Source organism: Megalops cyprinoides, chromosome 18 (assembly GCF_013368585.1).
Source record: "Megalops cyprinoides isolate fMegCyp1 chromosome 18, fMegCyp1.pri, whole genome shotgun sequence".
Taxonomy (NCBI): Eukaryota; Metazoa; Chordata; class Actinopteri; order Elopiformes; family Megalopidae; genus Megalops; species Megalops cyprinoides.
In genome coordinates, this window is record NC_050600.1 from 24,110,995 (window position 1) to 24,138,725 (window position 27,731).

General features: G+C 41.5%; 1 protein-coding gene across 1 annotated transcript; it reads right to left on the reverse strand.

The window, feature by feature from the left end:
• Positions 1-407: 407 nt before the first annotated feature.
• LOC118793022 (interferon-induced very large GTPase 1-like) lies at positions 408-27,250 on the reverse strand. Its single transcript, XM_036550968.1, has 5 exons — positions 26,940-27,250; positions 26,523-26,626; positions 10,746-10,803; positions 5,887-7,871; positions 408-5,439 (listed from the first exon to the last, which is right to left on the reverse strand). Exons 4-5 carry the CDS (start codon positions 7,591-7,593, stop codon positions 634-636), a joined length of 6,513 nt encoding a protein of 2,170 aa, XP_036406861.1. The 5' UTR covers positions 7,594-7,871; positions 10,746-10,803; positions 26,523-26,626; positions 26,940-27,250; the 3' UTR covers positions 408-633.
• Between the last annotated feature and the right edge of the window lie 481 nt (positions 27,251-27,731).

The window sequence follows — 27,731 nt, forward strand, 5'->3', positions numbered from 1 at the left end:
TATTTTGATAATGGAGACAATACAGCCATATTACATTTGATTTACAAACTCCAAATTAATGCTTTGTAACATAGCTTTAAGGGGGATATATGGTATTTATGCAGAATTGGCATGCAAGCTTCTTCAACAACCATTCTTTAGAAACAGCGTGTACACAAATGAAATTTCAGAGGTTTTTTTTTTGTTTTGCAAGTATAGCAAGCACCGTAGGTATGTTTCATCTTGTCATGGGGTTCCCCCAAGAAAAAACTAATTGAAAAGACAAATCACAAGATAATGAGGTCAAGATAGTGGAGAAGTAGGGGGTCATTCTTATACTCATAAATGTTAACATGTTCAGGCTAAATTTGTGTGAGGGTTTTTCTACACATTTCCCTGACTCCTCTCTGTTTACACTACAACACTGTCACCAGTTTCAACAGGCATGCATGAATACAAGCAAGAATATATTAAGCATCAGAAAATCACCAAATATTTTAATCTGCAGGTACATAATTAGATTATTTATATAATTTTCATACCTTCACTACTGAAAATGAATAAACTACATTTATTTGGATTTAAAAGGTCTAACACTGTATATTCTTTGTCCTGTGCTCGTTGTACAATTTTCCTCCAAACTCAGGGAAACATTTACTTTAACTCTTTCAACACAGAGTCTTCTGTGATTTTTTTCCATTCCTCAGGGATTTTACCATCACCAGCAAATCTGTATCCGCATTTTCCCTCCCACTGTGTCTGAAACTTGCAGATGAACCATTTCCAGTAGTGCTGAGTACTACCATCAGCAGTGATGTTCCATGTATTGTAAGGATCTCCAGCATCTCTGTAGGTCTTGTAGGGGACCCAATTACTCATTCCATGACCTCTGAAACTTGAATCACTGCTCACTAAAGTGGTACAGAAATCAATGGCAAAATTGTCTGTGTTCACAATGTGCCAGCCACCCAAGGCATTGGACCGATGAAACCTCACACTGTGCTCTCCACCATGGTTAGGGATGGTGTTTGTGCAGATGGCTTTGCAGAAAGGACATTGGGCCCAACACCCCTGAAGCTGCTCACACAGAATTTCTGTGGCTTTCTGTTTCAAGGCCACTGAATCAATTCTCTTTTCGTTCTTCACCATGTCTTCCAGAGATATGGCCATCCTGTTTTTGAGAAACTGTAGGTCTTTAATTTCTTCATCTTCAATGCTTTTTAGTTCTTCTCTATTTATTACTATGTGTTCTCCAACGGTTTGACAGAACTGGTCAAGCCACATGGATGCGTTGCCTTTTCGTTCATCCACTTCCTCAGTAACTGCTGTGCTTGCCAGTAAAATCTCATTTTTTAAGGCTTCCAGAATTTCCTCTTGAATTTTGCCCAGCTGTACTGAATCTCCACAAAATGTATCCACCTGTTCATGGATAAATCTTTGAAAGTAACTCTTTGGATGGTCAATGTATTCCTCATACAAGCTGAAGTTCTTCTTAGTTACCAGTTGTTTCAGTATGTGATTTTCAAGATTTGATCTGTTGCTGTTGAAAGCTGGGTTGTTGGATTTCAATTCATTTGCAATTCTCCGACCGGTTCTAACAGTGCCCGATTTCAGGACTTCTGGTTTGATGTGTTTACACAGATAATCAACAAATATTGTCACAGAACTTGCTCCTTTGCAATAGTTTTTGAAAGTCTGGAGATACTTGTCTCTTTGGCTTTGCAGATATGTCAGTGGATTGTTTGCAGTCCTGAAGGCTTTATGCATTTTCTCAAATCTCCAAATAGATTTGATACAAAGATGGATAGACAAGTCCAGCTTGAATTCATTTGTGAACTTCAGATCACCTGTGGAATTCTGAAATTCATCAACATTTTTTCCAATACATGATAATATTTCATACATCAAGTTCTCATCAAAGTCCTTGTTTTCGTCCTCTTTTGTCATGATGTATGCATTGACTGTCTGATTCACTTGTTGTTTGAGTGTATCAGCATCATGCCCCACACTGCCCCTTCCTAATGATTTGAGCCACTCCCATGTGCTCTGGGATATATGTTTTTTCTTGTTAAATTCAAACTTTCCATGTTCACCTTTTATTTTCTCAATAATGTTCGGCTGTTTTTTGAAGTGTTCTCGGAGGACTGTCTCTACTACGGCTTTGACATTAATGTGCTCCTCGGGTGGCTGCGCTTTGGCCACATCAGCTATCCATTCAACCCAGAGTGTATCAAACTTGTCCTCCACTTGCTTATCAGTGAGACGCTGACCCTTTAGTGTGGATGCCAGGGCTTTACTCTTTACCACCAATTCATTCTCATACTCAATTTTTTTGTGGTCCAGTTCTGATCTGTTTTTCTTGGAGGTAATTAATTCTTTGCATTTCTTTAGAGTCCCTTCAATGAGATCATGCTTCAGGCTTTCAAAGCGTTTGTCAACGCTTGCCCTCCACTTTATGAGGGTCTCTTTGTTTTTGTCTTCTTTGAAATACTTCTCAATCTCACTTTTCAGTGGATTGTACACTTGGTCAAATTTCTCTGTCAGATCTGCTCCATTCACATCCTGAATTATGTTGCTGCCAATTTGATTGTGCAATTTGCTCTGCATCTCCAGCGCATGCTTTCTAAGTCTCCATGACCATGCGGCATACTTCTCCTCCAGAGCACTGTACACCATCACTTCTATTGTGTTTCTGAAGCTGAAAACAAAGTTTTCCTGTAAAAGAGCATTCCAAAGATCACTGACTCGCGATTTGAATTTTGAAAATGAGGAAAACTGGAAGTCCTTCTGCCACTCTGCAATTGTCAGCAGCTTTGTCTTCAGCCCCTGAACATTCTGGCTGTATGAGGGGTTTGGAGGAGCCATGGGTGGGTCTCCCTCAAGAAGATTTTTGAAGTAGAACACCTGGGTTTCCAAGTCAAACTGTATTACATCACTGAAGCTGTTAATGCCATCGACATTCTCTTCCTGTGCTGCTATTCGAGCCATATCATCCAGTTTCTCCAGGAGACGTCTCTTCCCCTCCATGTTTTTGTCTCCAGCCGATGCTTCTGCAACATTCTGGTGCACAAAAACGCAACTAGGTGCGATTTTAACTTTCTTCATTCTCAAGAAAGCCTGGACACAAATCTGAAGGATCTCATGCATCTCGGACGGGTTCTCTCCCATTATGTTGATGACGGTTATGTCGCCGATTCCAATGATGAAAGTGGCCAGCTCATTGTCATGGCTCAGTGATGAACTGTTACTGATCTCTGGTGATCGAAGTCCCTCTGTGTCCACAATGAGGACAAAGTCATATCCAAGCTCATTCACAATGCTGGGGTCCACCTTTAATAGCTGCATGAAGGCACCACGTGTACACCTCCCTGCACTCACAGTAAACTGAAGGCCAAACATGGTGTTCAGCATTGTGGATTTCCCAGAGCTTTGAATCCCTAGAATGGACAGCACAAACACCTTTTTGTCTCCAACTTTTCTAATGAGTTCATCCAGAACAGCTTTAATCCAATCTAAAGGCACATGGGCAGCATCTCCATCCATTAGTTCAAGTGGATACCCAGATACCAGCATTTCCACACCAATTGCAGGAAGATTATTGTCATTTTGTGTGACATTTTTAGGTGCAGCAATTGCTTCATAGAGCTGCCCAACCTCTCTCATAAGATGCTGAAGACCAATTGTACTAGCAGCCATTTTGTCAGATATATCATTAAGTTTTGTTCGCAGTTTCTCTGTGTCCACTGATTTTGCTTTGTCTTTGGGAATGCGCCTCATTTGTGTCCATGTTGAGTGATACTCCCCCTCCAGCCCTGCAATCACACCAGCGGTGAGGTCATCAAGGAGAATTCTTAGCCACTGTAGCATGTACAGAGTTGTATCATGGGAATGAACAGGTGATGTCAGGCAGTCTAAAAATGATCTCAGGAAGTCATTAAGAGGAGTGGCTGTGTTCAGCTGTCTCTGTCGGATTTTGTCCATCTCAGCTGAGATTGTACTCAGCTGCTGTTCAATGCTTGTCTGTGCTTTGCACTGTAAGCGATACTGTTCTTTGTTTTTCCTGCACCAGGCATGCCACAATTCACCTTGCAAAGGCAAAAGCCTCTCCTTGAGAGTTGGTAAGTGTCCCTCACTCAATAGGCACCTTAATGTCTGGGCCTGTTCACATCCATCTTGACATGATTGCTTATCTTCATCTACTCTGAACTGTTGTTTTCTTGCAACTTCAGAACATGTTTCAAGGCTTCCGGTCTTTTCATATGCACCAATGCACTGTTTGATGCTTGAAATCAGCTCATCAGTGAGCTCAGCTTCGTTTCTCTTCTTCGCAGCAAGTCTCACTTTCGTTAGATTTTTAGAAGGCTGAACTTTCTCCTGTCCTGAGAAAAGGCAAATCAAAGGGACAGGAGACTTGGAGAGTTTCTGGGAAATTACTTTAGCCCCGTCACCCAAAGGATGTTCCGAAAGTAGAAGCACAATGACAGTGCTTACTGCCTGCAGAAATTCAAGTTGTTTTGGTTGTTCTGCTGCATCACCATGAAGGTTCAGAAAAGCCACACAGTCATCAAAAATGTCATCTTCCTTTCCTCCTGGACAGTACCATGCAATCTCCACAACTCCATTCATGAGCAGGCTGTCTGGAGTGCTGCCTTTGCAATGACGGTGGTAAAACACATGGTGCCTCTGTTTGCTAATGACACCATTCAATATCTGGGCCTTGGAGTTGGAAGACGCTCCTAATCTAATGAAGGAAACAATTGGCACTGGTGTATTGAACATTTGCTTTATATTGCACTTTCCAGAACTGTCAGATGTACCGTGTTTTTTGCTTTGCCATGATTTACTGATGTGTCGAAGTGCCCAGAGGGGGAATTCCACCTCCCCTGTGCAGGGGCTTGGCACTAAGAAAGGTAGAGCAAACTGACAGGTGGAGAGTTTTGAAAAAAGGTACTGTCGCAAAAAGTCATTGGCACAGTGGAAAATGGCCATGTGAACATCCATTGGATGAATGTGTGCCTGTTTGCTGCTCACCTCCGGGATGGATGTCTCATCAAAGGTAAAAAAATCATCATTTTCATCAACAGTTGCTTCATCATTCTCGGCAGCCATGATAGTTGCCTCAGGTTTTATAAACAGATATCTAGCTCTATAGTCTAACATCATCAGTTTGTAGAGGTAATGAGAGTTCAGTTCCTTCTCTTCTTTTGGTTGATTCACATTCAGAGATAGTCTGTCTATGACCAGAACATCTGCTTTTGTCATCTTCTGGGGATAGCACTTACTTAGACCCAGCTTTTGGAGCAAATTCATAAAGCTGCCAGTTTTCTCACCCTTACTTTCATCCACTGGTATATTCTGTTCATTCGTGTGTTGAATCTCAGATAAAGATGGCACATGCTTTGCTAATAAGCTGTCCAGTTCTACGTCCGTTTTATTTGACTCTGCATTTTTGTCATCCATCTGGGAGCACGTCACAATAGAATTCAGTTGTCCCTCAAGCATTTCCCAGTCTTGATGGCTGTTTTCAATTGCTAATTCAACAGTATCCAAAAGGCTGTCCTTTAATTCTGACTTTATGAACTGCAATCTTTCACCTTTTTCCTTGGGGGAGACCTCTTTATCTTCATCAATGGACGTAGTCAAAGCTGTGATCAACAAGAAGGCCTGAGCCCTGGAAGCGCACGCTTCTCTCAGTGAGGAGTATGTGCTGTAAGCATTTTGGAGTTTATTCTGTAAAAAGCTAATTTCTTCAAAACCCAGAACATGATTAAATGTCTTACTATTCCTGCTGTATCCTAAGGCATTGATTATGGAATATATTAGCAGTTCAGCTTCTTGCTGATTGTTCTTCCTCAGGGTCTGACACAATGAGTTCAGTGAATGGGTTATAGTACATGTAGCTCTTACTTTGGAACTATGTCCCAGTTCAGCAGACCTGAAGGCATATCTGTCTTCTAGTTCTTCTTTAGCATGCTGCAGGATGTTGGCTAGCTCTGAGAATTCTGACACAGAAATGTCTTTGTACGTGTCTTCCTCAGATAGGTACACCCACTTCATGATTTCTGCTCTATGCCTGAAGTTTTTAACTGTGTACAGACCAGGGTCCAACAAACAGCGCATCAAAATTCTCAAATATCCAGCTGTGGAATGATTGTTTTCTCTAACCACTTCCATCAAATAATCTTGAAGCTCTGGACTTGAGAGACAGGTTTGAATCCAGATGTTGTAGGATCCTGTTGTCTCATATAGCCTGGTTTTGAATTCCAATAATTCTGTTAATTGGGATTCACAGTCTGAGGCAGTCCAATTCTGTACTGACTGAATCAGTGCTTTTGCTCTTTCTATTTCCATAAGGACATCTTCTCCCCACAGTTCGTCCTCATTTAACTTAGTGATATCTTCATAAACATTCTTTAATTTGGTGCCTAAACTGAGAGCATCTTGGAAATCATTTTTGTGAGCAGACATGATGATTTCCCAGACAGGAATTAAAGTTGTTCCTCTGTCAACAACGCTCCAGGTTCTGTTACTAGTGACAAGATGAGACTTCCACTGCAAGTGATTATCAGTCTCAGCCGGACCACCAGTTTTACTGACTGACAGCTGCACTTTACTCATCAAGGTTTCACTGTGTCTTCCAGTAGAAGATCCTTTCACCTCTGAGGAAGAGATGCTCAATCCAGCAGAGACACTGACAATAGGTGTAGTGTATCCCGCTCCGACGTGAATGTTCAGAGCTTTAGATGTCAGCTTCTTCATCTCTGACAGTTCATCACTTCTAAAGCCTTCTGCAGAAGCAGTCCACCAGAAAACTCCCCCAAAGTGTATCGGGCCCTGGTTTGCATGGGAGCCAAATCTCTCATAAAAACTGCTGACTCTGTTCCTTAGTGCCATGTTCTCACCAGAATGTGAAAGGATAGTTTCAATTTCTTGAAGGGCCTTAATTGCTCCTTGTGAAAGCTTCAGTTTATCCTTTTCAATAAAACAGGATGCCAGTGGAATGTAGTTGTATTTTGTGCTGAAGATGGAAGACTGTTCACATGACTGAGTTCTTGTTTCTTCTGTCTCACTTGATTCATTTCTTTCGGTTGTATTTCTAATGCCAAAGCCCCATAATCCAACATTCAATGAGCTGCTGAAACTGAAGCCCAGCTTCTCCATGACTTTCTGATGAACTGTTTGAGATCTGTGGGATGAAAATTCTTTCTGCTCATACATGGCACTTTGTTTTGGGCCAATGAGTGAAAATGACAGGGGGACCTCAATGAGCTGCTCTCTTTTTGCCAACAAGTCCTCCAGATTTTGGGTTCTGTAAAAACCTTCTAACGCCAGACCACCAGATGCATTTTTCAAGACCTGCACATCTGAAATCGTCTCAGGAGAGAGTGAGGCACTCTGCAAAATTTCCAGCTGTCCATGCAAATGTTGTATTAGATCCTTCAGAGATTGACCAGGAGGAGCCCAGCTTTCCTTTGGGACATCGAGAGCCACACGAACCTTCTCTTCAAAGCCTTTCACCACTGCATCATTTCGATCTTTGCCCTCTTTATATAAGTTTTCAAGCTCATTTAGACCCTGTTGTACCTGTTCTTGAGATTTCCTTAAGGACTCCATTCTGTTTTTAGTCACTTTTGATGTACCCTATGCGATTCAGTCTTCAGTCAAACTGGTTCTTCCAACTGTTACTGTTATGTCCTTATTAGTGAACGGTTTCTGAAGATTTTATTCCATGTGTGTCTACAGCTTTAAATCCTCCACTGTCAAAAAATAACTGAGGATTCAAATGTATGATATTCAATTAATCTTAGAAAATCCTCAGTTCTAAAGTTCAATATGAATATCTGTGAATAATTTGTCTTCCACGACAACCTTCTTGTCCACTGGACCCATGCCTGGAACAACAAAACAAAATGGACACAAATCAAAATTACTGTGATCATCTAAAATACAGTGTAACTGAAGTCACTAAATGCATTCTTATGAAATATTTTACATGCATTGCTACTATTTTCCTCATAAAATTGTTTGCTGACACCTTTGTCTGCATGGCCTGATCACACAGAGCATTGGATTAGTCATGGCTTGGGTTCCTAGTAGATTGATTCATGGTTCATTTGGTCCAGTTTCCTAAACCTGTCAATAATCTTGAAAAAAAATTAAGGAAAATACAAATTTTAAATACAAAGACTAGTCTTAAATATGCTGAACCGCTCCAACAGAATTTTGTTCCAGTGGGAACATTTAAAAAAGTTCATTTACAAAACAACTTTATTTCACCCCTTTTTGTTTTTCAACGGTAAAAAGGCTCTTAGGGCCCCTGAATAATCAAAACTACAGTCCTGCGTTTTCAGTGACCGGGATCTGAAGGCTGTAATTCAACCAAAGTCCACAACGTGCTTCTGTAGCAGTTGAGCACTTAAAACAGATGACTGCAAAAAAGTGCAGATTAGATAGAGAGAGACACACAAATTTGGATCAATAAAACAGATTATTGCTTTAACTGAATAGAATGCCCAAGATAGTTCTGGTAATGGAAGTAAGCATTATATATGTCGTTCTTTGAACAAATGTGCTCAAAAATATATGCCTGCTGCACTGAACACAAATGGAGTTTTTTGAAAATCCTTCAGTTGATCTTCAAACTATGCAGTGAAGATAGTTTAATATTACAAATTGCTGACATTGAATGTGACAGGACAGTATAGTTGAGAAAAAATTCACATTGCTGACTGACATGATCATTTGGTAGTAATCATCCCAAACTACACTGTAGAAAAGGGCCACATTCCTTAGTCCATGTTTGTACACACACGAATCTGCCTCAGTAAGTACTATGCCTGAGTTCAACTGCTTGTATTACAATTGTCTGTAGAGAGAGAAGGCATTCTTGTTCAACGTATGTTATGTGTGCACATTAATTAAGATCATGTTCGTCTGTTATTTGTACCAAAATGAAGTGCTTCTTTGCTTAAGACAACACGTTAACATTGCACATTGGTTTTATGGTAGACTACACTGTTGTGGTCCAAATAATTCCAGCTAGCTAGCGTCATCATTTCCTCTACATGCATGTGGTGCAGTAAAATCAAAATGGTACACACCTAGGACCTCTTGCGGTCACAAACAGAGCTACATCCTATTGTTAGCCTTGTTGCGCATGAGCAGTAGTGTTAGGGGCAGCTTCCTAAGCATTAGGCAACCTAGCCGCTATTAGCTCACAGCTGGTGTTCTGTCAATTTGTTCTACCTTATCGAAATGTCCTACCGTAGCGTAGTTTGATAGTCATATCTATCGATCTTTGCTAGCCTATCGGGAAATACTACCACAAGTAGGTTGTGCTACCTTAGAAGCCAAAAAAAGGTCGGTAATTCTTTTTTACGGAGCTTGACTCCTGTGTCCTGACCGACGCCCCACTGTGACAGCAACATTAGCCTGAACCTACTTCACGGGTGAAACTGCCCCCTCAGTTTCTTACACCGATGACTGTATATCAGGAGGAAGCAATGGTTTGTGTGACGCAGATCACAGACTTATCAAGCTGGATCACATACATTTCTCTTCCATTTCAAAAGCACTACTGCTTTAAACCAAATAAATATTTAATGATGCACACATTTTTACAGGCCTATTGAACTGTTGCAAGGTTGTCCCAACTGCTTCTATTGTTTCATAAAAGGAAACATTACTGAACGTGAAAATGTTTTTCAAAATGATGTTTTAGTGTAAATATGCTATGCTATTGCTGCCTAGATGCTTTTCTTCCCTGCAGAAGGTATGCAAGGAAAGTGGTGCATAGGTTGGAAACCTATGCAAGTCAGGGTTTCAGAGACTGCTTCTTGCAGCAACCAGAAGGCGTCCTCGTGACAGCCTGTCTGGCCCAGTTGCCTGCTACTTCTCCGAGCTTCCACTGGAGGGACAGTCTTCCTGTTTGTGCCTGAACTGAGTATGCCTGATCTAGCTGAATTGTTTTCACCTGTGTGTCATCAGTTTCTGTGTGTTTTCCTGCTCCATTTAAACCCTGCCTGTGGCTTTGTCCCCTGCTCAGTCTTGAGCTGCCCTGTGTTGTGTGCTTTCCTGTGATCAGGTTTGCTTGTTCCTAGTAAAGATTCTTTGTGTATTGAAACCCTTCTGTATTTTGTGTGTGGTCTTTGCATCTGGGTCCCTCCTGCTCAGTCAGTTTTGATGACAGTATCTGCTAAATGACAGAACTGTAATGTAACTGTTGTTTTGTGTGGAGGAGACAGCTATTTTTTACCTCCACAATGCATGGTCTCTTCTTGTTAAGTGTTAGTTTATCAACCACGTGGGAAAGAGACCAGCTTCTCTCCCACCCTAAAATCCCACCCACTTTAACCCCCGACCTCCTCCTCTCCATCTCATTAAAGAAAAGTGGACTCAAACATAGATCTGGAAGATGACGATGATACATTGGGTCAGGCTTCTTATTTGTCTACTGTTAGTCTACTGTTGCACTGCAATGGGACAAGCAGTTAAGTATCATAAGTATCATCACAAGTATTATAACACAGCCAAAGATGGATTACTTTGAAATTAGGGTTAAGTTGAAGGTTAAGGTTAGGATGGAGGAGATGAAGCTGGTGTGAGGGATATCTGGTTCTTCACTGAGACATCAATGACATAGCAGAGAAACAAGGAGGATGAAGATGAACACACTTTTTCAAGCTTCAAGGAGAGTGAACAAACCCATGTGTGACTCATAAATGTGACAACAAAAGAGTGTCAGCATAACGGCTCAGAAAGCTTACCTGTCGGCAGGTCCACAGGCTGCTGGAGAGGCAAGCAGGATGGTGCAGCAGCAGCTTCCTGGGAGACGGCGAGAAAAAGATGAGTGAGTGACAGTGGAGCTGCCCATACTAACTACAGCCTCAAGTCTCATTTAATTTTTTTCATTTATTTTTTCTTTTTATGGTGCTCTCCTCCTAGTCAACAGTGTCCAAGGGCAAGACCCTGTCCTCCATTTTCTTTAAATAAATATAAATAAATCTCTTAAAGGAATCGTTCTAAGCTTTGTTCAGTCGTTTCATACTTCAAGAAGCCATGTAAGTAATCTTGCTTTGTGAAATAGCCTATTTGAGAAAAGGAGAGTTCGTATGTACTTTTGTAAAAATGTATATGCGCAAATTATGTGCTTTGGAAATATTTAGATAACGTAACTCATGCCAGTAAAGCAAATTTAAATTCAACTTAAGTAAAATGTGAAATGAGAAAGAGAAAGAATTACAATTTCACCTAGCAATGTAGTCACTGTGGGACAGGTGAGGTGCATTTAAACAATGGAAAGGTGAAGAAAAATTATAAATTGTTCAGGGAGAGGGAAACCTTTAGCAGCACAATACGTATCTGAGCGCCACAGCCTGAGAGACAATGGGCAGGAAGCATCTGTCCAGCTACTGTATTAAGGTAAATAAATATATGTATGTCCGTTTCTGTATCTATGTATATATTTTCGATTAATTTTCCTCTTGTTCGCATACATATGGTCATACCAATAAAGTTTTTTTGAATTTGAAGAGAGATATGTATACAGTTGGCTGACAGCACGCTTTTCAATTTGATGAATTGAACAATTTGTGAACTTCATTTTTTTCGCATTTATTTATCTATCTCAGTTTAAGTGTCAGTGAGTTTGTTACAATATTAATTCACAATCCGTAACAAACTGTCCTTCACCGATATACACAATGCCGGTGGCTGGCGAAATAAAGATGGTAGCAGCTGAACAGAGCACCAATTCCATACATATTTGGCTAATTCGAATAATCTATAATATAAGATAGATGTATTTAACACTTTTTGGTCACTGCATAAATCCATTTGTGCTATTTCATAGTTTGATATATTTCCTATTATTCTAAAATGTGGAAAATAGAAAAAAATGAAGAAAACTGTATGAAGGTGTGTCCAAACTTTTGACTGGTAGGCCTACTGTAAATACTGAACATTTGCTACTTTCGACTACTCATCTAGCGATTCACTTTCACCTCCTCAACGTTTATGAATTTAAGGAATCAACTCAGTTAGGAGGCTGCAGGTAACTACTGACAGTGTGTCGCTTTCTTCACTGGGGTGTGAACAATTGTGGGGCTGGACAATTGTCAGGGGCAATAGATACGCAACCGTGATTTACCTCTGTGTGATCCAAACTATGGAGGACGAAAGCTGCCAAAATCAAAAATAAATAAATGACTCAAAAAAGAATATACATTTCTTTATGCATTTCTTCGTCTTTTTACGTCTTCATGCATTTCTTTTTACATTTCCTCATGCATTTCTTCATCTTTTTACATTTCTTCATGCATTTCATCCTCATTAGGCAAATGGGATTGACATCAGAATACATGATAGACTATACCTGCCTGAGTTGCTCCCACACCGGTGGCCAGGCTCACCACAAAAATGGCTACCTCCAGTCAGGAGATCGCTAGAGAATTGAGGCGCTTAGCTGATCTAGCTGAAAAGAATACCCTCAGTCTGGACTAGGGCGGGGTATCCTGGGGATACTTTTCTCGGTATTTCATTACGCTCGTTGTTGCATAAACGTTAAATAAATAGAGTTCAGTGCTGTGAATTTGTTTAAGATATGGAAAGAACGTAACTGCTTCCCTTTCCCGAAGTTGCAGAAACCATGGCGTCCAGTGCACCACACCGCGTCCATTTTCCATTGACCCTAAAGGGAATATTCCTGGCTCTTTCTGCCAAACAAATGGGTTTACAGTCATATTTTCAATCCATTTATAACAATAATGCCAAAGGTAGGTAGCTAATACTAGCTGGCAATGATTTGTGAATCCGTGTGGCCTGAACTAGCTAATATCAGAGGAAGTGCGGGTTATGAAAAAAAAATGATTTCACTTGTAGTGAGCGAATAACGTGTAATTTTATGTAACAGCTTTATATGCAGCTCACATGAATTAAAATAACAATTATATATATAGCTTTATAACGAATCCTACTGAAATCAATATAGCTGCCCGGGAAGCTAGCAAGCATCATTTTAAGTGACAATAATAGCACTAACATTTCTGCAATGTTCCCCTTCGCTACAAGACCGTCTGCACTCATTATCACTGACTGACAAGCGCTGGGTCGATCCGTATATATCTCGATGTTCATACACAGTTCAGTAACCATTAAAGTTCAAGCTACTTTACGACTGTAAATTCTTGTAGGACATTCATCAATTATACACGTTCCATTAACTTCATTGCCGAATTGTGTCAAGTAAAATCACACCTTGATTTTATCCTTATATCCATTATGGGTGCAACCTTATGCCATACTTTGCCATCCGACGGTTCTCTCTCACCAACACCAAGCCTTGCAATGTCACCGAGAGACAAAGCCACAAGCAAAAAACTTTCCAGGGTTTCCGCAGGAAGCATATGAGGAGGGCGCCCGACTGTCCCAGCATTATTTGTGCGGTATACGGACAGTGTTCGGCCACTTCCTCCAAATTATTTTAAACAAAAGGGTCAACCTCTGTTAACGGGGAGTGTGTGGAAGAATTGGCTAGCTAACGTTAGCTACACATGGCTAGGGGCTAGGTACATTGGGGTGCTAAAAGAGATCGTATATAGAGACTGGAGAGGTAGAATCAGAAGTTGCAGACACTAGAACGGAGGCTAGCGCACCGCAACATGTCCACTTCCCATTGATTATAATGGGGAAACACCTGTCTTTTCCCACCAAACTAAGGGGATTACAGTCATATTTACAACACTTCCAATGTTGTAGCCTACAGCATATTGTTAAACACAAAAGTTGGTAAAATATCCAGTGCACTACCAAACTATGGACAGACAGAAGTACATTTTGGATAATCCCTGATAGTTATATATACATTTTTCTACAATCATAACATTAGCTACACTGGCTTACATTTACATTTACATTTATTTATTTAGCAGACGCTTTTATCCAAAGCGACTTACAAAAGTGCATACAGTAGGTACAGCGACAGTACGGGGACAGGATGTGTACAGTTCCACAATGAGACAGTTCTCAGCTGAGAGCAAGGTCTGTTTGAGGACGCAGTACTATCAGATTTTTACAATTACAGCCTAAAGGGCAATTAGTACAATATACTTTCGAACGGCAAACTTCAACAACTTCAAACGGCACAATGAGCGTCAGGGTAAAGGCGGCAACAAGAGACAAAATTTAAAAGCACAGTTTACAGCACAGCTTACGTTTTGACGGCCCACAGATTTCAGTGTAATGCTACTTGCTATAATTTTAATTTTCTTACAGACAAAAAGATAAAATCCTGTAACTTACCGCAACAGCAACCCACCCCGAGACCTATCCCGAATCACATCAGCCCTGAATCCCCCTTAACAATGCATGAAGAAATGTAAAACAGGAAGAATTGCTAAAGGAATGTAAAAACAAAAGTATATTCTTTTTTGAGACATGCTGTTACGTCCCAGGTGGGTAATGGCGTCCAGGGGTACGTATATGGGACGCAACACAAAAGGAAACAACCAGACATGGGAGCAATACATGGGAGCACGATATATTTACAATATTTACAAGACGATATACAATGACAAACATTCACAGGGCAAACAAAAAGGGGGGAGGGAGGACAACAGACGGTGTCAAAGAAAAGAACAAAACAAAACAAAACCAACCCTACATACCTATACAAATCCAACTAGATACAAAAGCAAAAAGGGGTGGCAGAGCCAAACGAAACCTACCTACTCTAACTAACTTAACCAAAAATACACAGGAGCAGCACCCGCCTCTAACCTAACCCTAACACGGCGAACCCTCACACGGGGATCCCCCAGCTTACCTGTCCTCCTCCCACGACAACCGAAATGCAACCAAATCCGAGACAAGATCCACAACCAAAGTCACTACACGATGCAATATCAAAGCACGGTATAGGCAAGTTTGTAACAGAAATGAACACAACGGATCAGAAAAGAAAACAGCGAGACGATCACCCCAAGCATCCAGCATCTTTAAATCGGGGCGCCCCGTTTTCTGGTTGGCCGAGCCGGAACGAGGAGGCGGGGCGCAGCGCCGCGGGATACCTGCGTCAGGGGAGAGAGCGGAAGAGGAGAGGGGGGGAAGAAACCGAGACGCAGGCGACCCAGACTCCACACGCCCAGTGCGCAGCACGTAACACATGCATAATGAAATGTATACTTTTTCGAGTCATTTATTTATTTCTTTAAATATTTTGATTTTGGCAACTTTCGTCCTCCATACCAAACATTGCATTTATATTTACAATTATTCATTTGGCAAATCGACTTACAAGTAAGGTAGCGTACAGCACAAGTAAAAAGCCATAGAAGGAGTCAACAATATTCGAAGCACAGCATGACCAGGGTTCAAAGGCTGGCCGGGCAAGGTACAAGCTAGCTGCCAGAGATACGAGTGCATCGGAAGAGCTGTGTCTTCACAATGTTTCTTGAAGACAGCGAGGGACTCGGTAGTACGGATGAAGCGTGGAAGTTCATTCCATCATCGGAGGACAACGGCAAAGAAAGTTCTGGATAGTGATTTCATAAACATCGGTTAAGACTACTACATGTGCAAAAAGCGGGAACATTAACAGTTTACACAAATCATTGCATCTGGCGCACAAATGCTTCTGACACCATTACCAGTCTAAGAAATTGTGTCAATAAGCTGTCACACGGCAGAGGGCTGCCGTCAGAGCTACTGGAAACGGAAGAACATGAAAACGGCAACGGTGCAGTTGGCTAGCAGCGAAACAGAGCAATGCTCCTTTATCAAAGAAAAAACGTTAAGTCCACAGATGGCCTTCAAATAGGTTCGTATTTCAAATACTGTAGCTCTGCTGGTAGAATATTTTCATATAAAAGTGAGAGGCATTCTAGGTAGGCTATCGTAAGTGTATCTTAACTATTAATGTCACTTATCTACCGTTACCTATGGACGAAGTAGTTCAAAGAATACAGCAGTAGGCTACTGATACAGGTTTGGATTACTGAACATAACCGTTCCTGACGTGTTAGAGACGATCGGGTGTAGGCTACATTATAAAATGCTGATGCTCAGACACTTGTTTGAAGCATCTCTGCATAATCCTAAAACAGTGACACACTCAGTTCTAACGCCACAACGGCTTCCTCGCAAACACTTACCCCACCCTCATAACACCAAAGCTACTGTGGTGGAAAATTTTTGATAAAGTGTATACCCCATATGTAAATTATGAGTATTGCCACTTTCACCCCCCCCCCAGAGAAAAGCGGAGCTTGACGTGGTACGATTAAGCTTGGTACATGGTGGAAATAAGTTATTGCCAGCAAACATCATAAGCATTGCCAACAGATGTTAGCTTTTGATTTTAACCACAGTTATTGACATATTAACTGAAGTTATTGATATATTACATTAGATATTTATTTTATCTTTACTGTACATGTGGAGGTCTGGAAGTATATAAGGAAACCAGACAATCTAATATGTTAGCCTTAAATAATATGTATTCTATAATACTTTGTATAGTGGAAAATATTGTTTGCATTAAGCACTACTACTGAAAAGTAATATGATGTGATTGTATGCCTAAATAATGCTGGGGGTTACCCTAGGTCATAAACATTGCATGTAGGCCATTGTAAGACACCGCTAGGGGGGTAATCTTGGGGGCTATTACAGGACAGTGGGTGACCTTGGAGAAGGAACACTGCCTTCAGCATTGCCCCTCCTTGGACGTCTATGTTGTTGTTTCATAGTCATGCCATCCTCTCCTATTGGCTCATAGTCTACGCTTATTGTATCTTCTCTCCCTTCTCTTCTCCTATTGGTTCATGGTCTACACTTACTGTATCTTTTCTGCCTTCACTTCTCCTATTGGTTCATAATCTACGCTTATTGTATCTTCTCTCCCTGCTCTTCTCCTATTGGTTTACGGTCTACGCTTATTGTATCTTCTCTCCCTGCTCTTCTCCTATTGGTTTACGGTCTACGCTTATTGTATCTTTTTCCTCTGACTCATAGTCATGCCACCTTCGCTTATTGTATCTCCTCCCTTTGACATGCCCCTACAGCACGTCAGCCTGTTTTTGCCCCTTTTAACATATGCATCCCATTTTAGTTTTATATTTCTTTTATGAGTTATACAGCTAGAAAATAAGAGCTGATTGCCTGCTTTGGCCTAGCTGACATCTACTGGCAAATGCTTGCGAACTGTATGTGGATTTACTGCTGTTTGTCATAGTTGCCCATCATAGTAGTGCTGAGCCAACGGCCCCCCTTTGCGGGGTTTAATTCCTCTTTGTCTTGTTCCTGTGGCCCGTCTTCTGGGCCGTGTCCAGACGGGGCCTAGTTCTTACATTAACCCTTTGCTTTAAGGCCTAACCTTGTAGCTTATGGCACATAGATATCTGTGTGCCTTCTTACAGTCTGCAGCACCGTGGTCTGGCTAACTGAGTTACTTAACCTTTTTTATTATTTAAATGTGGGCCTGGAAATAATGGTAATATTCCAGGCATATATGCTGTGTATTATTTAATTATGTTTAAAAACCATATAGGTGTGGAGTGGAAATAATGGGAAATTTCAGAAGTGTTATGTTTAAAAATAATATACAATTAATGACTATGGAGTTTATGGGACTTTCCAGGCGGGGTAAATGTAACAGCTTAAACATTACATAATGGTGTATTAAAATGGAAAATGGGATGATCTTGAAGGAGGAGCCTGGGAGGAGTTGGAAGTTGTGGTCTGGGATGGGAGGAGCGAGAAAAGGCATAAAGGATGGATGTAGGCTGAGAGGAAGTGATTGGGAAGTGATTGGGAAGTGATTGGGAAGTGATTGGGGAAGTGATTGGGAAGTGATTGGGGGAAGTGATTGGGGAGTGTTTGTGAATGTATACACACCGCATATACACCTGTTGCTCCGCGGACCAACCCGGTTTACTGTATGTGATTGATCACCATATGCAATAAACCAAACAACCATGATTACATCAGACTCTGTGAGGACTTATTATTTTCTGGAAGGCATCAAAATGTGGAGGAAGACCCTCGGTCCATTTGGCCCAGACCAGGGGGATATCCACCACATTAATTGGCGACCCAGATGGGACAGGCTCGGGGCGGCCAAGCGCCTGGATGGACGCGCTGATTCTCGGTGCAACAGCGGCCGCAAATAAAAAGTAAGCAGCGCTTTCTTCCAAAGTCTGCTAGTTTGTTGTATCCGGGAGCAGTGTCTCCACCCAGGCCAAGGCAGTGCTCGCCTCTCCTCAAAAGAACCCGAAGCAAAAGAAAACCTACTTTTATGGTAAGAGAAGTTAAAAACTAAATTTGTTAAATTGTTAAAAACTGGTGACCTAAATGTATATTAAGAGAAATTTAAAACTAAATTTGTAAATTGTTAAAAACTGGTGAAAAGAGTCTGATGTAATATTGTGTGCATGAGTAGCGTGGTGAAAGGGTATGTGAGAAGGCATGCTTGAGTGGGAGCTAAGAGAAAAAACAGTGTGTTGGTTTATTGCCTGTGTTGCCTTTGTAGGGGGTTTGGTTTATTTGTTATTGAGGCATCTCAGGCAAAAGTAAGGGATAGAACGGTAGAAGGGTGCACTGGTGCAGTTGTTAAAATGATCAGAGGAGTTGGTGTTCTATGTGAACTCAAAGGGGTTGGTGTTCTATGTGAGCAATACAAATTTTGGCAACTGTTTTGGGGTACTCTGAAGGGTGTTTTGGTGTGAAGTCCTGTGGATATCGCTCTCTCTCTGTGTTATGGTAACTGCCTTCTCTGTGTAAGGGAGGTGTATCAGGATGTGACAGCCTTTCCCTGTGTAAGGGAGGTGTATCAGGATGTGACATTGTCTTTCCCTGTGTAAGGAAGTGTATCAGGACGTGGTGTTGTCTTTCCCTGTGTAAGGAAGTGTATCAGAGTGGGGTAAAAGTGAAATATATCAGAGGGAGAGGTCTGAATGGGCAGGCATTGTGTGTGTGCATGAAGTGTTAAAGAGAATAAAGAGTAAAAAGAAGTAAAGAGTAAAAAGAATAAAGAGTAAAAAGAAGTAAAGAGTAAAAAGAGAATAAAGAGTAAAAAGAAGTAAAGAGTAAAGAGAATAAAGAGTAAAAAGAAGTAAAGAGTAAAGAGAATAAAGAGTAAAAAGAAGTAAAGAGTAAAAAACAAAAGACAAAAAAAACAGGCAAATAAAAATAAAGAGCAAAGAATAAAGAGAATAAAGAGTAAAAAGAAGTAAAGAGTAAAAAGAAGTAAAGAGTAAAGAGAATAAAGAGTAAAAAGAAGTAAAGAGTAAAAAACAAAAGACAAAAAAACGGGCAAATAAAAATAAAGAGCAAAGAATAAGAGTAATATTGGCCAAAAGTAGCGTATGAGTGTGCCGGCAATTGTATGAATGGGTATGATTGAAGAATGAATGAGGAGACTTTGTTGTGTTGTCTGTCATATGTGTTAACTCAGCTGAGCAATTGGGCACTTGAAAACGAAAGACAAGAACCTGCATGGGTTTGGAGTCATAATTCAAATATAGAAGTGCATGCATGGGAATATTTTGAAATTGGAAATATCTTAATAATAAAATTAAGGGTTGAATTTGATCTAGATCTAGAAGTGTCGCTGAAGGTAGCGATGAGGAGAGCACACAGAGTAGACAGGAGACGTGTGATTAGGAGAACAATAAAGGTTGTAAAAATTTGTGTGGGGGATAGTGTAATTTGGAAAACCCATGGGAAAGAAGCAGAAAGGGAACTGAGCTTACTGTCAACGGGTTATCCCAGCATATTCTCATTTGAAACAGATAGTATACTGTTAAATACTGATTCTGTTTCCCTAGGTAATGCAATGGCAGATGAAGCTGCAAAAGTGGCCGCAACCACTCCAGCCTCCCCACAGATGGTGTCTTTTCCTGAACCGCTTAACCCCTTTTCTCTTAATGATGTTTCCGTTTTGCAGACGGCAGCCGAGGAACGAGAAAAGACCTTGAGATGAAAGGACTGCATCTGAGATGAGGGCCATAAATTTTGGCCCAAAAGGCAAACCTGTTTTGCCGCGCGCTGCGTTTTCTTTCCTTGCTAGGTTTAGGCATGATCAGGACCATGTGTTAAAAGGGGGGTTTGTGTATAATATTGTAAATATGCATTGGTATGCATTAGGATTTTTAAAATATTCTGAAAATTTCTTCTTATGATGTATGATATGTGTGACTAACAATGTGGGAAAGGGCATTTTTGTACCTTTGTTGGTTCATCTAAGACTTGAGGGGCCTTTTGAACATTTAATGATGGACTTTATTGAGGTGACACCATGCCAGGGTAACCGTTATTGTTTGGTGATAGTAGACATGTTTTCTAAGCGGGCAGAGTGTTTTCCATGTAAAAGAGCTACAGCTTAGTCTGTGGCTAAAGCACTGATGAGAGAAATCATACCCAGATGGGGCCTGCCCACAAAGTTGATAAGTGACAATAGCTTGCATTTTGTAAATAGTCATACAGAGCCTTTCTGAAAGCCTTTAAGTTGATTTGAAAGCCCACTGTGCTTCCCACCTGGCCAGTGGAGGTACAGTGGAGCAGGCAAAACTAAACTTTGAAAATTAAAACTTACTCAGCTGATGGCAGAAACTGAACTGATTTAAGTGTTGCCTTTAGCACTGGTGTGCATGCGTGGGCAGCCCCATCGGTTCACTGGGTTAGTGCTACATGAAGTTCCTACAGGAAGACCGATGCGCATGATAAATACCCCTTTTTCCCAGAACAGGTAAACGCAGACTGGACTGGATGACAAGATGGTACAGTATTGTAGTGCACTTAATGGTGTTTTGAATTAGGCTGGGTTGCTGACGTGGCTGGGGCCATACCAGGTGTTGCTGACGACCCTGACGGCTGTCTGGGTGGCTGAGAGAGATGCCTGGATACATGCTACTCACTGCAGGAAAGTCAGCTCTGAGGGGGCCACCTCGACAGACCCCCCTGAGAAGCAGTGAAAGGATGGGACCCTGGAGCCATGCGACAGGATTCCTGGTTGGGGCCCTCCTCCTATGGGCAATGCGAGCAGCGTCAGTCCAACGGCAGGACTTAAATAATAGCCGCTCAGTCCAACGGTGGGACTCTAAAGATAACCGCACAGTGATGAGTGCCCAGCCAACGGCACCACCGCAGGGTCGGAGTAGTACCCCAGAAGCAGATGAACCGAGGTGCACGGGCCTACTAAATGCAAACACACACACACACAGACACAGACACAGACACACAGACACAGACACAGACACAGACACAGACACAGACACAGACACAGACTATGCTAAGTGGGAGAGAAGAGCCTTGAAGTCTCAATGTATATACTCACACACGGAAAATGACTGGTGGAACTGGTATAATCTGACTGCTTGAACATATCCTACAGTGAAAGATTCATGTTATGTGTGCACTCAGATGCCTTATTCAGCTCAGCAACTCTGACCTATGGCAGATGGTTAAATACCCACACATTTTTTCCTGCACCGCTGCTGAGAAAAATCATGACCAGCAACGGCTGAGTGATGTGCTAGGAACTTCTCTTCTGTCCATTGGTCCAACGCCCCGGTGAGGACTTGGAGGAAAAGAAGATGTCACTCTGCTAAAGCTGTCTTGCGTGATTTAATATTGTTTGCCTAGATTTAATGTTTAATACAATTACTCGGGTGATTTTACTACTGTGATTTGAAATGTGATTGATCAAAACTGATTACACCGTGGTTGGTCCCATTACTGATGTAACCATGCTTAGCAGGTGATTTATTTGATGTATTTTAGTATGTTTTTTGATAGGATTACAGTGTATGCAGGTCGGCCCACATCAAGCCTCGTTGAGTGGTACTGATGGCCATGATTTGCCCTGTTGCTGTTGTCCTGGGGGCCTCAGGTGGATGATGGCCAAGAGTCTGATGGCGGGGCGACAATTGCATCTGATATCCATGTGGAGGGGGGCCACATGACATTGTACAACATACTCTTTTAAGACACGGGGGCCATGCCCTGGCGGCACACAGCGGTAAAGCCTGCATCTGGCCTTGGTACTCCTGGGGGTCCTGGGTGACGACTGCTGGGCAAATTGGTTTACTGGTGGCCTATGTAAGTGGCAGGGAGGCCGATTAGGGAGTCTGCCTAGTTGTTTAACCCACTGGGGGTTGATTGGGGCTGACTATGTTTATGTTTTCATATCTGACTGACTATATTTCAGGTTCTTATATCTGACTAAGTGTTATGTGCATTATGCCTTACTGACAATGATTTCTGTTTATTGATCTTATATGATTTAGCTTGTAATAACTCTTATTGATGATGATATTGTGTAGGGACAGGTACACAGTGTGGTTTTTACCCGCGCCCCGCAGGGACGGGATGTTTTCCATGATGTGTTGCTTAGGGATAGTTTAATGGTGTGACTTATAAGTCACAAAGGGGGGAATGTGGTGGAAAATTTTTGATAAAGTGTATACCCCATATGTAAATTATGAGTATTGCCACTTTCACCCCCCCCCCCCAGAGAAAAGCGGAGCTTGACGTGGTACGATTAAGCTTGGTACATGGTGGAAATAAGTTATTGCCAGCAAACATCATAAGCATTGCCAACAGATGTTAGCTTTTGATTTTAACCACAGTTATTGACATATTAACTGAAGTTATTGATATATTACATTAGATATTTATTTTATCTTTACTGTACATGTGGAGGTCTGGAAGTATATAAGGAAACCAGACAATCTAATATGTTAGCCTTAAATAATATGTATTCTATAATACTTTGTATAGTGGAAAATATTGTTTGCATTAAGCACTACTACTGAAAAGTAATATGATGTGATTGTATGCCTAAATAATGCTGGGGGTTACCCTAGGTCATAAACATTGCATGTAGGCCATTGTAAGACACCGCTAGGGGGGTAATCTTGGGGGCTATTACAGGACAGTGGGTGACCTTGGAGAAGGAACACTGCCTTCAGCATTGCCCCTCCTTGGACGTCTATGTTGTTGTTTCATAGTCATGCCATCCTCTCCTATTGGCTCATAGTCTACGCTTATTGTATCTTCTCTCCCTTCTCTTCTCCTATTGGTTCATGGTCTACACTTACTGTATCTTTTCTGCCTTCACTTCTCCTATTGGTTCATAATCTACGCTTATTGTATCTTCTCTCCCTGCTCTTCTCCTATTGGTTTACGGTCTACGCTTATTGTATCTTCTCTCCCTGCTCTTCTCCTATTGGTTTACGGTCTACGCTTATTGTATCTTTTTCCTCTGACTCATAGTCATGCCACCTTCGCTTATTGTATCTCCTCCCTTTGACATGCCCCTACAGCACGTCAGCCTGTTTTTGCCCCTTTTAACATATGCATCCCATTTTAGTTTTATATTTCTTTTATGAGTTATACAGCTAGAAAATAAGAGCTGATTGCCTGCTTTGGCCTAGCTGACATCTACTGGCAAATGCTTGCGAACTGTATGTGGATTTACTGCTGTTTGTCATAGTTGCCCATCATAGTAGTGCTGAGCCAACGGCCCCCCTTTGCGGGGTTTAATTCCTCTTTGTCTTGTTCCTGTGGCCCGTCTTCTGGGCCGTGTCCAGACGGGGCCTAGTTCTTACATTAACCCTTTGCTTTAAGGCCTAACCTTGTAGCTTATGGCACATAGATATCTGTGTGCCTTCTTACAGTCTGCAGCACCGTGGTCTGGCTAACTGAGTTACTTAACCTTTTTTATTATTTAAATGTGGGCCTGGAAATAATGGTAATATTCCAGGCATATATGCTGTGTATTATTTAATTATGTTTAAAAACCATATAGGTGTGGAGTGGAAATAATGGGAAATTTCAGAAGTGTTATGTTTAAAAATAATATACAATTAATGACTATGGAGTTTATGGGACTTTCCAGGCGGGGTAAATGTAACAGCTTAAACATTACATAATGGTGTATTAAAATGGAAAATGGGATGATCTTGAAGGAGGAGCCTGGGAGGAGTTGGAAGTTGTGGTCTGGGATGGGAGGAGCGAGAAAAGGCATAAAGGATGGATGTAGGCTGAGAGGAAGTGATTGGGAAGTGATTGGGAAGTGATTGGGAAGTGATTGGGGAAGTGATTGGGAAGTGATTGGGGGAAGTGATTGGGGAGTGTTTGTGAATGTATACACACCGCATATACACCTGTTGCTCCGCGGACCAACCCGGTTTACTGTATGTGATTGATCACCATATGCAATAAACCAAACAACCATGATTACATCAGACTCTGTGAGGACTTATTATTTTCTGGAAGGCATCAAAATGTGGAGGAAGACCCTCGGTCCATTTGGCCCAGACCAGGGGGATATCCACCACACTACTCAATCACAGGGCATGAATGAGAACGAAACTAGCGATACTGAGCTTCGAAACATTTCAAGACATTGCACCACAGTAAAAACATTACAGGTACGTAAAGTACTAAAAACACCACTAACAGACAAAAGTCGTCTCCCCGCACACAAACATGAAGATGCTGCAGCAAATGTCTGAAGAGCCGCTCCTACGTAGTGGCACAACCGTAAATACTGAATTACCGGCGCATTTCTTTCCACTTATTAATTAGTAAGGTAGCAATTGATGGCCCAATAGTTGCTACTAATCCGTTTTATAAAAGCATTAATATGCTTGAGGATGATTATTGGCACTTCGTAATATCGGCAATTCGTTACGAACTCCTGAAGCTACTGAAAAACGAACCGATCATTTGAATCAGCTGTGTTGGAGCAAGGAGAGATCTAAAACATACAGGACAAGTGGCCCTCCAGGAGAGGTTTGGACACCCCTGGGATAAGCAATCAGCACCCAGGTCAGCATGACCAAAGCATTAAGACTTTTCCTCAGTCTGCATTCCAGTTTCTTTGGGGGTGCATTCTGTGGGATAGAAGGCCTTCACTACAGAAGTGTCTCATCTTATATGGTGGGCAAAGTGCAGCAATAGCGCAAATGTCTGCATTTTACACAAGATGCAAAAAGCTAAGTGCCGTTTCTGTTAACCTGACCATTCCCCTTAAAGTTAAACAGTGCTTCAGTGGTGACCTTTACTCAGTACACAACACTAATCATACAAGATACCTTTTAGACTGATAACCAACAGTGAGTGTTTCAGGTGAGCACAGAAAAGATGTGTCTTCATATTCTCAAAGTGTTGGAAGATAGTGAAGGACTCGGCAGAACAGCTCACCAGCCGCCACTGATTTTAATATATATATATACACAGCCAATTCTGGCGACCAGGTGCAAACATTTTTTTCTCAAGATGTATTATATTCCAAGGTGACAACACACACATACACACTGCTAAATAAAGGTTCAAGAGTGGTCTCCCAAATCACTAGATATAAACATAGTTAAACCTTTATGAAAAGTTCTGGAATGTAGATGTCCATCTCTTTCATCTCTTAAAGAACTGCAGGCTTTCCTTCTTGAAGAATGGTCTGTATATAAAACTTGCTGAGCTGTAACTGAAATTGTTTAATAGTGATGAATCATGAGCTCTTTTCAGGCAGCGACACAGTGTCTTCTCATGTTCAATATATAATATTTCAGTTTGAGGCAGACTTCCCATGTAAGAATGGCCAGTGACTAACTAACTTTGTTGTTATTTTGTCCACACTGAATAGGGAGCAATGATGCATGTGATGCACATCAGATTAAACCAAATGTATATTTACAGATAAATATAGATGTAGTTCAGATGACTTCACATTGGGGCCAGTGCAGAGCAGTGTTTGTGCGCCTCACCTAAGTGTTTTTCACATTCAGACTTATCTTACGCAACAGCATTTCCCTTAAAATGGGTGGTGCAAAGCTGCACGCTGTAGATAAACAGAAATTGCTCCGGAAAACCACACCTCCCTGTCAAAAGTCGTCATTGCAGAATGCAGTCGCAAGACACTCACTTTAGGCATGAAAGCTGAGCAGATACTTTTGAGAAAATAAAGCAGTTCTGGAACCAAGGCATCTGTAAAAATTCAGCATCTCATTTATAGACTAATTAAGTGGGGTTTAAGAAATTGGGCGAATTGATTCAAATGTAAAATTATGTGAAATGGAAAATCTCTGTTTCCTATTTTTATGTTCACTAGTCTTTGCCTGTCTAGTCACCAACAATGTTGCTGTTACACAGTATGGCCACTGCGGTTGCACAACCTTTTCCTGTGCAGAAGGGTCATGGAGAGAAAAGCAACTTACAAGTCAGAATATTTGAAAAATAATGAGCACACCCTTATTTTGAGAAACACACCCTAATTTTGGGCAAACGCTGCGCATACTAGTAACAGAGGCTTGCAACTCTCGGCCGAAGCTCTTAAGCACACATACACAGTGTATCTCAAGTCTGAATTGGCCCCATTGTGAGGTTTTTCCAAATGCTGCTACTTATTGAGTCCCACAGCTTCCTCAGTACCTAAGGTTTTCGTAGTGCTATGCTAACTTAGCCCTATGTCTAAATCTCCACATAGGCCACGTTCTTGTAAGTTATCACTATTTGCTGTGTGACGCTGACAGCTATTTGATTACCTCCAGAGTTGGCAAGGGACACTGTGATTTGAGCTTCTGAGCACTGAGGTGTTCCAGCAAAAGTCTTAGATATCCACAACCAATGGGAGTTGTCCCTAAGGCCTCTGTGAAAAGAATGCAGAGAACTAGTGAAAACATTTTAATATATGCATTTGTTTTAAAGAGCCACATAATTTGCTCATGCTCTGTGGAAATAAGGACACACAGCCCCAAATCTCAATCTGAAGACTTTCCCAGAATTGCCCCTGTTGCTTATTCCCTTACTTGCACCTACACAGGTAACTGCCACACTCCTTAGAACAACCCCCAGTTCATCATTTCTCCTCTGACTGGCCTTATCCTCAGCATCCACCAGTGGTACAGCCAATACGGACAGAGCATTTAGACATTATAAAGCTGGTGTGGCTTCCCCCTTACCTGTTTCCCTGCGATGAACAACTGGAGGGGTGTTAGAGGGAGCAATTGCCTTTGTACTTTATCTGTGCAACTGTAAGTTCCCTTTACTCTGGGTAGGATTGCATGCTGGTGGGGGGACCTTTGATTCTAGTGACTGTTTAAGTAGAACCACATTTATCAGTTATTTTTACTGTGATGAAGTGTCTTTATTTCCTGACAACCATGCACTATTATTGAAAATCGCTTGCTTAGTGAACTGCACCATCACAGTGAGTAGCAGACAAAGTGAAAACATTATTTTAATGTAAACCCAGCTACCTAGCATCATAGGCCCTGTGTACACTTGGTTTTAAAATGCGTCTTGGGCGATCGGATCACAAGTGGACAGCCGAGACACATCCCCGTTTACACCTGTGTCTAACACGTGTATCCAGCCGACCACTTGTGCTCAGATTTTGTTACTGCCTACGTCGCCCCGCCTACGGTTATTACGTCAGTCTCTGTCGCCAGACAAGCACCAGATTTGTTTAGCACGGGCTAGCTAAGAAAACAAAAATGTTTCAAGAACTAATACACACGTACAGGGTATTCTAACTGTTGAGATTGGCAGGACAAAGTCATCTGCGACTTGCAAAAGAGCGCAGGGCAAGACGAAAAAGGAAGAATGTTACAAAAGCATTTTTTTTCGAGCGTTGGCGCGCTGTCACCAAAACAATCACCACGTCCTGCATTGATGACGTATTTTCCTGTTACTCCTGTTAATGGGCGTCAATGGAGAGGAAAACGCTTAATTTTCTGTTTTGGACAGGAAAT